The 13,479-nt window shown below is 47.6% G+C and overlaps 1 protein-coding gene across 6 annotated transcripts in view; it reads right to left on the reverse strand.

Annotated features, from left to right (window-relative positions):
* The window catches only part of ripor3 (RIPOR family member 3), a 295,541-nt gene that overhangs the window by 165,374 nt on the left and 116,688 nt on the right, over positions 1-13,479 (reverse strand). For 3 of the 6 annotated variants that reach the window (XM_078555329.1, XM_078555333.1, XM_078555328.1), the window contains one exon: positions 9,707-9,833. The exons of the other annotated variants lie outside the window; for them this stretch is intronic. In XM_078555329.1, the coding sequence (XP_078411455.1) occupies positions 9,707-9,807 (101 nt within the window). In that variant the 5' untranslated portion in view covers positions 9,808-9,833. The remainder of the gene's footprint in view (positions 1-9,706; positions 9,834-13,479) is intronic. 6 annotated transcript variants of the gene reach the window in all.

Below are 13,479 nucleotides of genomic sequence, written 5' to 3' on the forward strand. Positions count from 1 at the left end.
AGCTGGCTGAGGAGGAGATGCAGGAGCTGGAGGTCACCTCCGATGAGGAGGATGTGGACAGTGATGACGCTGAGGAGGTCCATGAAGGCGTCAATGACGGCAATGAGGCCATCATACTGGATAGACGAGGCAGACGCACTCAGGAGACCCCATAGCTGCTACATTTGTAGAGGATGATGACAACATGCAGTGAGAAGACACAATAAGATCCTCACATTGCATGTATGAACCTTTGACTCCAGTCCGGCTTATGGTAGTGCGAATACCCTCTGTGAGAATGCTCCTGTCATGGAGATGCAGTGGAGGCCCTAATAGTCGCTCGATTGCAGGAGGATGATGACGACCTGCAGTGAGGACACTCCATAGACCTTCACATAGCGTCTGAGAATGTCTGACTCCTGTCTGCCCGAGGGCAGCTCTCATATCATAGAGACGCAGCTGTGAACCTTTAAAAGCATCTGATCCTTTATCTGACTTCAGCACCTGAGCCCTTCAGGAGCACAGCGTCACTGGTCACAGATGTTGAAGAGATGGGGGCCAGCCCCACTTTAAAGGTGCTGAGAGCACACTGAGAGAATGACAAAACTCTGTGATGCCAGCATACGACATTCTGGCAGCAATGACAAGCACCATCGAGGTGTAGGCATCAGTAATGTGTCCAGGGAATGTGAGGCCAGACCATCACTTTGGTCTGGAGGCTGCACAAAGCACAGGGAAGAGGCCCTGGACTGAGACACCTGCCTTTACCTTGTGCAGAAAGGCTTCACAGCTGAATGACACAAATACTGCTCATCAGAACAAGGAGCCATAGGCAGGGAGATATTCTTGGGAGTTTATTAACAATATTGAACATTATGTACAAGTGATTAACACCCGTGCCTAGGCTATGCAGCTACATCTTCTTAAACTTCCTAACCTTGCCACGACGTCTTGTTGCACCCCGGACATCCACAGCGGAGGTGGAGGCAGCCTGCTCGCTGCTATGCCTTGTCTGTGATGACCTTGGCAGGTGCCCCAGCCTGCTTTCAGGGACTTGCTTTGTAGCAGTGGCACCCTCCTTGAGCTGTGGATCTGGAGCTGCTGGGGTCACAGGAAGAGAGGATTTGGATGGGCTGGACACTCCCGGAGTCACCTGGGTGATGGTCCTGGGGTGTGCACCTGCTGATCCTCCTCCCTATGGGTGCCCAAGGGCTCCTGGCTGACTCCTGGAGGAGAAGGGGTAGCTGGAGTGAGATCCAGCTGCCCCACATCTCTCTCGCATACACACTGTTGGAGGCTAACTATGGCTTCAACGATGGAGTTGAGCCCGCACAGCAGTGCAGGAGCAAATTCCTGGACAAGGTCTCCATGTCGGCTGCCACCCTACCAGTGTTGACGTTGGTATGTTGGCATGCAGGTGCTATCACCTCCGCCTAAAAGGCAGACAGACTCCTCCATCGTGCAATTTGAGGAGTGCAGCTGACAGCTAGATCCCACCGAGGTGTGTGTCTCTGTGCTAGTGGAGGGTGTGGACGAGTGCTGTGACGGGACTTCAAGGAGGGTGTCTCCAGATTCCTCTACAGAGGCTTCTTCGGGGCTTGGTTGGAGGCCCTGGGTCGTGGATTCCGTCGGCTGTTTGGCACTTGTGCCTGCAGAAGCAAGGAGAAATAATTAGTGCATGGCAGTGGCCTGTGAAAGAGGACACATCACTCATAGCATGGTTGTCTGATAGATGTTGCACTGCTGGATCCTCACTTGGTAGAGCACTGCCGACCTCACCGTCAGCACAGGAATGGTCCAGATCCTCGTCGGCCAGCTTGATTGCTCTGTTTTCAAAGTCCGTGAGGATCTTGATTTTGGGCATTCCTCCACCAGTAAGCGACCTCTCCACCTTGTTGTGTGCCAGCTTTTCCTGCTTAAATAGAGATGGAGAGACTGTAAGCTGGATGCCAGATGATAAGTATGCCTGGCGTGTGTGGGTGGTGAGTGATCCCATGGATGGGATGAGGACAATGAAGGTGTGTATAAGAGAGTGAATTATGATGTCCCTTGAATTGGCAGAGAGTGGATGTGTGATGGATTTGAGAGTGTGTGAGTTGAGAATGATTATTGTTATGACCGATTGTTATGACCGATGCAGTTGTTAAAGTGGAGTTATTTAAAAATCCCAGAGGGAAACTTTAAACAACTGTCATAATCAATAATTTTAAGTGTTATATTTAAGATGCGACTCTAAACTCAGGAATCAGGCCACTAGTTCTCAAGGTTTTACGTTAAAACTAAATGAAACATTTTATAATTACACAGGTTAAAGTATATACACATGGTTAAAAATTACTACTATCACAACTTTTAACAAATTCCCAAACTAATCTCCATTAAGGCAACAACAATCTATAGACTTAACCAAAACACCAGGCAAAGCATTTTCACCGTACGAATTGAAAATGAGGTTTTTTCCACTGTGGAGCCAGTTGAAGGCTTGCAGCTGCCTTTTGATCTTACATTGCCTCTGCCTGCACACCCGAAAACTACTGAAGTTATACCTACCAGCTCCATTGAATGTTAATTCTCATTGGATTAACTACCTCTTTGCACTTCACCTTTTAACAATGAAAGCCCTTTCATAATACTAATTTTATTAGTAATATAAACATATGGATTAATATCTGCTAGATTGATGTCAAGTTTTCACCCCATTTCTTGAATGCTCTATTCAAAAAATGCAAATGCACGCTATGTCTCTGTCTACATCTCAAACTAATACATCAAAGCACCCAGACTAGCTGATTTAATCCAGTTAAGACATACCTGCAAACTAAGCCTCTATTTTAAAAGAAAAATATTTTCTAAAATATTATATACATTAATAGCTTCATGACATCCCCCCTCCTTATCAAAAAATGAACTGTCATAATTCTGAAAGACAGCTTCATTTTAATAACCCATCTCACACTATTTCCTACACTTATTACGCAATTACATTACCCTTACTTACCCTAGTGGAATGGAGGAGATCATTCATCCTCTTGTGGAACTGGGTAGCTGTCCTCTTTTGCAGAGTGTTGGTTCTGACCACCACAGCCACCGCCTCCCAAGGCAGATTAGCGAGGTTGCTGCCCATCCTGCGGCCAGAACAAGGGTAGAGGACATCATGGCGAGCCTCCAATGCACCCAAAAGGCGCTCAAGGGACACGTCATTGAACCTGGGGGCTGATCTTTTTGCCTTTCGGGGCCATCCTGTCTTCGTGCAGCAGTCATGGGCTGGAAGCACTGAGAGGTGTGCACATGGCTGGACCTTAAATATGGTACCCGGTGAGATGAAATGGCGAGATGATGGTGAGGCGGGTGAATAAGAGCCCGCCCGCCATGGAAACAGCATGTTTCCGGGGAATGCATAATGACTGTTATGGGTTTGGGACGATACGGCGTGAAAAACAGCCATTGTGGTTGATGGCTAAAATGCACTACGCACTTAGTACTAATCTGGGACAATTCCACCCCACATTCCCACCATCACTCCATATTCATTGATTCCTTGACAGATTTGATAACTCATCACTTTTTGATAAGCACTGGACTGCCAGAATGTATATCCCAGCAAGAATCAGTGGGGATTAAATTGGCTAAATACAGCAACCTGCATCTCCATAAGGTCTTCATGTGCAAGAGGATTCTTAAAGTACTTAACATTTGCAGCTTAATTCAGTAATTAAGGAGCAGCAGGGAAAAGAGAAAAGTAGGAGGATTGTGGGTGTGGAACCAAAGGTACTCTTCAACAGAAAGGTTTTAAGGAAGTTTTTATAATCAGAGAGGAAGGTTGCAATGAAGAGTTGACTGGGCAGAAAGTTATAAATTATTGTAGCAGGTGAAGCAGAGATTAGGGGCAAAGAGGAGCCAGTGTTAGAGGAGTAAAGGATAGATGTATGGATGGAGGACTGGCGGATAAGGCCTGTATTTGAAAGCAATAATTTTATAGTCAACTTACTGGAGTATGTATGACCAGTGCAGCTTGGAAAATATACAGACCATAGAAACCCATAAAAGTTACAGCACTGAAGGAGGCCATTTGGCTCATTGTGCTAATGTCCACTGTATGCTGGAGCAATCTAAAACTAGTTGTACCCATGCTCTAATCATTATTGTTTATCCTCCTCTGCTACAAATATTTAACTAATTTTCATGTAAAAGATACTATGGTGCCTGCCTCAATGATTTCTTGTGGCTAGCACTTCATGTTTCAATAATGCTCTGTATAAAATAATTTATGCTAATCTTTCTCCCCATCGTGTAACTCCTTGTCACTGACTCCCCAACTAGGGGAAATAGTCCTTTCCTACTTACCCTATAAAAACTCTTCCTAATTTTAAAATCTTGTATTAACCATCCTCTAAGCCTTCTCTGTCCAATAGAAATAATCCTAATATCTTAAGTCTCTCCTTTTAATTACAGTTCCCCAACCCTGATATAATTCTGGTAAACCTATGCTGCACACGCTTTATGATTTTAATATTTTTTCCATAAAGGGCTGCCCTTAAAGGGGCACTTTATCTGTGTCCTAATCAACAAGTGATTCAAATTGTCATTACCTCCTAAGGCCTGAATTTTACCCTTGGCGGGCACATGGGATCGTCGGGCCCAAGAGTGGTCGGCGAGGTGGCAGCCGAGCTCAGCAGCCGCAATGTTGTGCGGTGCACATGGGTGCAGTGCCGCTAAAGGTTTAATAACATGTTGCACTCGGCAAGGGTGAGTACTGTGTTGGCATAGATCAGTGTGGAGAAGTGTTAAGGACTGGCAGTCCCCGCCGTGGAGCTCAGGGGCGTTAGAGTCTGAGTGCCAACTGTTAATGATGCTGGAGCTGGTCAAGGGGGCGAGCCCTGGTTGCTTGGACTGAGTGCCTTGTGGCTTGAGGGCCATGACTCAGATGTGCCCTGCAAGGTGTTCCTCAGGTGGGTTGGCTAGGCTGCAATGGCGCTGCAGGTAGAGTGCGGACTAATCAATGCTCCTCTGTCCCTTCAGGAAAAGAGAAGCCACAACAATATAGAGAGGTCAAGGGCAGGCGGAGGCCCCCAAACATCCTCATCAAGACAAGATTTAATCTGGATGCCTTGGAGTTGGAGAACCGTCAACCCCGCCTCGCTCAGCTGGTTGTGGAGAGGTAAGGATTTCTGACAAAGGTGAGAATGCAGTGCACAGAGGTGAGAGTTTTGGATTGTGCAAACATTCTTGTGTAGTCTCTTCATTGATGGGAGCCTCAAACTTGGAGTCCCCATTGATCATTGAAAGACGATGGCACCATGATGCAGATCTCCATTGTCTCATTAGGATGCCTGGCATGCACAGTGACAGTGTGATGATTTTAACAAATGACATGTCATTGTTCTCCCTTAGATTCACCGGCACGCACTCATTTGCTGGACACCAAAGAGCCACCCCTGATGCCCGAGGACCGCCGGGCTTCAGATGCACCTGCTCTCTGAACCACGCACCAGCTCAGATACCAGCACCTCAGTGGGCATTAGATCAGCAGCAAGAATGTTAGTGCACAGCAGTGAGGGCACTTTACAATCCCTTGAGGAGCAGACGGAGGCAGAGAGTGTCCAGGGCTGCTGGAGACCAGGGGGGTGCTTATTCTAAGGCAGATGTTGACCCTCTGGAGTCATCCATTAGGTGGCAGATGTTGGATGTCCAGCGGGATGTGCGGGAGGATCTGGCGGAGATCCATGAGGGTCTGTGTATCATGGTCCCTGTTGTGGAGGAATCCAGGTGGAGCATAAGCACTGCGTTGACCCTCATAGCCAAGCGCACTGCCTCCTCCATTGTGAGAGTGGCGACTCTCATGGAAAGACAGCTCCAGTGACAGAATCAGGGGTTCCTGGGGTTGCACTCGGACCTGCAAGCCCTCACACAGGCAATGACCTCAGGTGGTCAGTGTCAGTGTGGGAGATGGATGCGGCACCCAGTATCTCAGCTAGGTGCCCGTCCATCAATCGCGGGCAGGGAGGTCTAGAACGACCGCACTTTGGCACACAAGCTGCCTGTCATTTCTGCGGGCTCCTCTCAGGGCGCTTCGGAATACGGCAGCAACTGTTCCACTCCTCTGCCAGTAAACATGGCATCTGATGAGGCTGCGATGGACGGGGGAGATGCCAGCCGTGGCACCGGCCGCTCCCTCCCAGGCGGGCCCAGCACAGACTTCACTGGCCAAAGGACAACTGCCAAGGTCATCAAGGCCAACTAGACAGCAGAGCCAGCAGGCTGTCTCCAATGCTGCTGCCAGCAAGAGGGGAGCATCAAGACGCAGCACTCACAAACGTAAGTTTAAGGCACCATGAGCACAAGAGGGACTGGTCACAGGTGATCTTCTGTTCTGAAATGTTTTGTTTATATGTTTACTGGTGTGAGCATAAACACCAGAGATGGTGATGTTAATTTGATTTGAGTGTGAAAGTTATATAATTTTTTCTTTTGTCATAATAGCCTGAGTATTTTATTTATTTATTTTTTTGGGTGCAGGATATGCCTGTATGTAATGCTGAACATGAGTGGCTCTAAACTTTATTGCACAGGCACTGAGTGGACTTTGGGTTCAAATGAATGAGTCATTTCAGACATCCGGGATGGAGGTGGCAACCCTGGCTTAGGGTTGAAGCTGATCTTTTGTAGCCTAGCTGAAGGAGCGCTGGATAAAGGTGACCCTTGTGTCCCTGCCTCCCTGAGGGATGCAGAGGTCTGCCTCCATGCCCTCAGCGTTCTCCTCACTGTGCTCCTCTTCTGAATAACTGCTGGATTTATCCTCTGTGGCTGTGGAGCTGCGTCAAGATCCTCTTCCTCCAGTGGGTCCCCCATTGCCAGTGCCAGATTGCGGAGAGCGCAGCATGCAACTACTATCAGTGACATCGCTCTGGGGGATATTGTAGTGCTCCCCATGAACAATCCAGGCATTGGAAGTGCATCTTCAGAAGACCCATGGTCCTCTCTATCACAGCACTTGTGGAGGCATGACTCTTATTATAATGCTGCTCTGCCACTGTTCTTGGGTGGTGGAGAGCAGTCAAAGCCATATTTTCAATGGATAGCCCTTGACACCCAGCAGCCACCCACTGAGCTGGGCTGGAGCACTGAAGAGCCTTGGCATCTGTGAGTGTCTGATGATATATGCGTCATGGGAGCTGCCAGGATACCTTGCACAGTCATGCGGCATCTGAGCCTTGTTGTCACAAACTATCTGGCCGTTCATGGGGTGGAATCCCTTCCTGTTGATAAAGGCACCCGACTGACCCGCTGGCACCTTGATGGCCACATGTGTGCAGTCGATGGCACCCTGGATGCGGGGAACCCAGCAATCGCTGCAAACCCTCTGGCTCGCACAGACTGGCTAACCTTGTCCGTACGGAAATGATTAAATGTCATTACCCGCCTGAACAGAGTTTCAGTCACCAGCTTGACACAACTGTGGACAGCTGATTGGGACACTCCACAAAGATCCCTCGCTGACCCCTGGAGAAAGCCGGAGGCATAGAAGTTGAGGGCCCTGTGACCTTCAGAACCACTGGCATGGGGTTTCCGCCCACACAGTTGGAGGTGATTTCAGGCCCAATCATCTGACAAATGGAGATCACACTCTCCCCGGAAAGGCGGAGCCTCCTTCGGTATTGCACCTCGGACATATTGAGGCAGCTGTATTGCTGCCTGTAAACCCTGGCAGCAGGTTAGTGGCATCTTCTGCGGCCACTTAAACCTTGGAGTTTCTGCTAGCCTTGTGTCCTTATGTCTGCACCTCTCCTGCCACAGGTCACTCCCCTGGAAGCTGCACTGGGACACCTGGCCTTCACTTCCTTCTGCCCCTCTCTTCCTCCTCAGAGGAGGTGTCTCCAGCAGAGACCACAATCCCCATTACCAGGGTTACAGAAGGCTGTCTGATACCTGGAAGGGTCCACACGATCAAAATTCTCCAGGGGCTTTGGAGACGCCAATGAGTCCTTAAATGAGGCCTGGAAATGCTAAGAATGAAGCTCAGAACAGAGATGAAGCTGTCAAGTTTAAATAAGCAGCCAGCAGCAAACTATTTCCTAAACTCCTCACTACTCACACTGGCAATGCTGCTGACACTTTTTATCCTGCCCTTGGATGAAGTTTTGCAAAGAGTGGGCTGCCCACCTGGCCATTTTGCCTGTGTGACGAGCGTGAAATAGCATGGGCATCATAAATCTGGGATCAAATGGGTTTTTAATGACCTTAAGTGGCCTTTTAATTGATGGAGGGTACAGCTCCAACACCCACGCGTGCCCATTGACCTGAAGATTCTGCGCGTGTGGGATAACATCGAGACGCTCACCCAATATCATCTCATGCGATTTTACAACCAATCAGGTCGGGCGCGCAACCACCTGCGAGGCATAAAATTCTGCCCTTACCCTTGTAATCAATGTTCCTAATATAAGACTCAAAAGGCTCTTTTTTTTTTGCAATAGCCTCACCTACCTACACTTCCATGGAATTATACATTTGATCCCTTGTATTTCTCTGTTCAACCACATCCTGCAAAGCCTTCCTATTACCATCACTCCTACTGAGTGTATACTGCCATTTCTTTACATTTTGGGAGGATGGGAGCAATGGAAGTTTAGGACTTTGTGCAAATAATGCCAAGGGGTTGCAGCAGGGAAGCTGGCTAGGATATCCTTTAGCTTCAAGATGATAAAAACATGGACTAGGGTTTCAGAAGTCTGAGTAAGGCTGTTTTTAACCAGTAACATTTTGTTTATGGATTTTCTGCTAGTATCTTGCCATTACTGCAGAAGACTGGGAAACCACCTGCGGAATTTCAGAGCCATAACCTTAATGTATCTGCACTAACTACCACCATACATTTGCAGGATGAAGAAACAGAGTTTTTAATATTTTAATATTATACATAGAATTTACAACACAGAAACAGGCTCATACCAGGGCTTATGCTCCACATAAACCTCTTTCCATTCTATTTAGTTTATCTCCCTATAGCCATATTTCTTTCTCTTTTATCCAGCTTCCTCCTAAATGTATGAGTGTTTGCATGTATAAACTCTCAACTTTTACCATCAAACCATAAATGTAAATACACAAATCACGTAAAATCAAAGGTGGGCTCCTGTATTGTGATTGAGGGGTTTTGCTGGCTTCATCATCTCATTTGAACATCACGCTCATGGGCTTTGACATCATCAAAACTCCCCGTTTGATCCATCTGTGTTACAGCATGGCCCCAATCATCTTTCCTATATTATGCACTTTTTAATGTGGCTAACAAACAATCTAACATTTTTCATGCAAATAATAAAACAACTCATTGACACTAGGCTTGATTCCTGATCAAAAAACAGTGAACTTTAGAGCCATGGATGCAAGTCACCTGCTCAGTCCCTTGCTTTGTTAAGCATTGTCACCCATCAGTTGGGTTACTAGTGGAATGCTGACTGGAGGTGATGAATAACACCTCAGGAAGAGGGGACAATGGCATTAATCAAGACATTATAACAGGGGTGTGCTTCCTGCAAGCTGATAGCACAGCACATTTGATGAAACCAATTTGCACTTTTGTGGAGAATCCAGTTGTGTTGCTTGGGAAGAAAAAAATAATTGATTTGATTTTCCTTTTTAATTTTCTATTCATTAGAAAATTGATCAGTTATTACATAAATTAACACAATGTATTCACACTTGGATAAGCTTCTATAATACTTACTGGGTTCTTCTGCTTTGCAATGAACCAAAGCCAGCAAATGAACGGCTGCGGTTGACCCCACTAGAATCAGCAGGAGAGGCAAAGTGCAGTTTCACAGACATTATTCCCAGGGATTTTGATACAATTCCTATAGATAGGTAAGAAAAATTCATCAGATATGAGGCAGCACATTAACAGATGATCTATTCCTTGGGTCATGGGCAAGGGAAGAAATTTTCGAGTTGGTAAAACTTAGAAGAAGTTATGTAAATAATATATTGTATTTTTAGAATTACATATTAATTGAAGGTTATTAAATGCTCTTCCTGCTTTTGTCAACGTTGGGAAGGCATGTCTTCACTCCCCACAGTTAAGCATTTTTACAGTGACTTCTGGGAAGTATCTGAAAGTTGAATCCCACAGAGAAACAAACACAACTGGAACACATGGAACATCAGAGCTATGACAGATGCAAATTCTTCCTTAAACAAATGACATTGATTCCTAGACATTGACGTTCCTTAATGTGGAAATGTTGAACAATTCCCATAAACTAATCATGCCCATGTTGTTGTATTAAGTCACCGCAGACAGAGTAGGAGAACACCAGATTTTATAACTCTCGTACAGTAATATTGCTCATGTTACGGCATTAGGCCCATTTGCAGCCTGCCTTCTTTTCACCTTACCCTTGCATCTGGGATACACATGTAGATGGCTAACCGAACCTCCATTTACAGCCTGTCTAATAGCAGGGTCCTGGCAACATTTTGAATGTGAAATTGAGGGTAAAAACAGAAGAGGAAGAAGAAAAATCGGCTGGGTGGATAACATTGAAACATGGACTGAGAGAGGCTTGGTGAAAGCCAGAGAAGAGTCAAGATAATGCCAACGGCCCCACTAAGGCAATGGTGACAATGAACTAATTGTGGGGTATTGACAGAACTCAGATTGAGTCTTAAGATAAAAGCAAACTACTGTGTATGCTGGAAATCTGGAATAAAAACAGAAAATGCTGGAAAAACTCAGCAGGTCTGGCAGCATCTGTGGAGAGAGAAACAGTTAACATTCCGAGTCCGTATGACTCTTCTTCAGAGCTCTGAAGAACTCAAAGTGTTAACTGTTGCTGAGTTACTCCAGCATTTTCTGCTTTTATTTCAGATAGAGCCCTGTTCCCTCATCTCACCTTTTCTCCTTCAACAAATTAAGCTGGAGGGAACTTAATGGTCATATGGGACTCTTTCAGTTTTCATACAGCAAGTGAAGCAACCCTACTGGAATAGAAAATAATGTTAAAATAAAATTCACTATAAATATATTTTGTTTTGTGTGAGAGTTGCTGATCCTTTACCCAGCAACTGCACAATGGCACAATTGAAATGAATGGCCTGAATTTTACCCTTGGCGGGCGCGTGCGATCAGCAGGCCCATGATCACCCCTCAACCGCGGTTTCATGCTGGCTTACCAATTAAGGCCTGCCCAACGTGAAACTCGTCTTCCCAATGGTTGGGGAGGGCCGGACAGGGGCAGGGGCCTGTTGGCCGCCGGGTCTAATGGCGACCCGGCACGCAGTTTAAAAATGGCACAGGCAGTTCCTTGAAGGTTGGCAGGGAGGAACATAGTTGCAGCGTTCTGAACACCGAGGCTATGGCCTCAAGTGCTACTGGAGACTTCAGGTGGGAGGGCAGGTCGGGTGGGCACCCAGCACCCCAGTTTTCGGACAAGTGCCTTGCGGTGCCCTTGGAGGAGGTGGCTGCTAGCAGGGACACCCTTGACCTCAGATGGAAGGAGGAGGCCACGGCACCTGACAAAAAGAACTTGGGAGGAAGTAACAGCGTAGGTCAGCAGCCACGACGTTGTGCAGCGCACACTGGTGCAGTGCCACAAAAGTCTCAATGACCTGCTGTGCTCAGCAAGGGTGAGTACCGTGTTGGACTTGGATCAGTGAGTTGAAGTATTAAGGTCTGGCTGACCCCCCCGTGGAGCTCAGAGGTGTTAGAGTCTGAGCGCCAACTGTCAATGACACCAGAGCTGGCCAAGGGGGTGAGCCCTGGCTTCTTGGACTGAGTGCCTTGCAGCTCAAGGGCCATGATTCAGATGTACCCTGCAATGTGTTCCTCAGGTGGGGTTGGCCAGACTGCAATGGCGCTGCAAGTAGAGAGTGGATTAATCCACGCTCATCTGTCCTTTCAGGAGAAGAAAACAAATAACAACATTGAAAGGCCATGGATGGGTGGAGGCCCCCAAAACCTTCTAATCCTAACCAGATTCAGGCAGGAAGCCTTGGAGCTGGAGAGGCACCACGCACCTCAATCAACCAGCCATGGAGAGGCTGGGGTATCAGATGAAGAGTGCAGTGCACAGAGGTGAGAGTTTTGGATGGTGCCAACATTCTTCTGTAGCCTCATCATTGATGGGAACCTCAAAACTGGAGTCCCTATTGATCACTGAAAGACGATGGCACCATGATGCAGATCTCCATTGTCTCACCAGGGTGCCTAGCATGCACAGTGACAGTGTGATGACTTAAACTAATGTCATGTTATTGTTCTACCTTAGATTCACCAGCACACACTCAATCACAGGACCCCGAAGAGCCACCCCTGACGCCAGAGGACTGCCAGGATTCACATGCACCTGCGTCACACCCGCTCTCTGAACCAGGCACCAGCACAGGTACCAGCACCTCAGGGGGGCGTTAGATTGTCGGCTAGAATGTCAGAGCACAGCAATGAGGGTACTTCATACTCATTAGTGGAGCAGGTGGAGGCAGAGTGCCCAGGGTGCCGGCAGTTAGAGGACTGCTGGAGACCAGGACAATGCTGAGTCGAAGACAGATGATGAGCCTCTGGAGTCGTCCATTAGGCAGCAGATGCTGGATGTCAACGGGCTGTGTAGGAGGACCCGGCAGAGATCCATGAGGGTCTGCATGCCATGGTTTCTGTTGTGGAGGAGTCCATGTGAAGCATAAGCACTGTGCTGAGCAGGGAGGTCCAAACCGAGCTCACAATGACGCAAGAGCTGCCTGTTGTCTCTGTGGGCTCCTCTCAGAGCACTCTAGATGACTGCAGCAGCTCCTCTGCCCCTCTGCCAGTGACTGTGGCATCTGATGGGGCTGCAATGCCTGGGGAATTGAAAGGCGTGGCACTGGCCACTCCCTCCCAGGCGGGGCCAGCACAGGCTCCACTGGCCAGAGGACAACCGTCAAGATCATCAAGACCAACAAAACACTAGAGTCAGCGGGCAGCCTCCAATGCCGGTGCCAGTGAGGGTGGGAGGGGGAGGCAGGGCACCAAGACGTAGCACTCACAATCTTAGGTTTAAGGCACCATGAGCACAAGAGGGTCTGGTCATGGGTGATCTTCTGTTGAGTAATGTTTTGTTTATGTTTACTGGTCTGGGGATGAAGATCAGAGAAGGTTATGTTAATTTGTTTGCATTGTCAAAATTAGATTTTGTTTTTGTCGTATTGGCCTGAGTATGCTTCACCTTTTATATTTTTTGGTGTGTTGTACGCCAGTATGTAACGCTGGACATGGGTGGCTCTAAACTTTATTGCACAGACATTGAGTGGACTTTGGGTTCAAATGAAAGGATCATTTCAGACATTCGAGATGGAGACGGCAGCCCTGGCATGACGTGGAAGCAGATCTTTGGCAGCCTAGATGAAGGAGCGTTGGATCAAGGCGTCCCTGGTGTCCCTGCATCCCTGAAGGTACAGAGGTCTGCCTCCATGCCCTCAGCGTTCTCCTCACCATGCTCCTCTTCTGACTGAATACTGGATTCATCCTCT

The sequence above is a fragment of the Cetorhinus maximus genome, chromosome 13, assembly GCF_964194155.1.
Source record: "Cetorhinus maximus chromosome 13, sCetMax3.hap1.1, whole genome shotgun sequence".
Classification (NCBI taxonomy): Eukaryota; Metazoa; Chordata; class Chondrichthyes; order Lamniformes; family Cetorhinidae; genus Cetorhinus; species Cetorhinus maximus.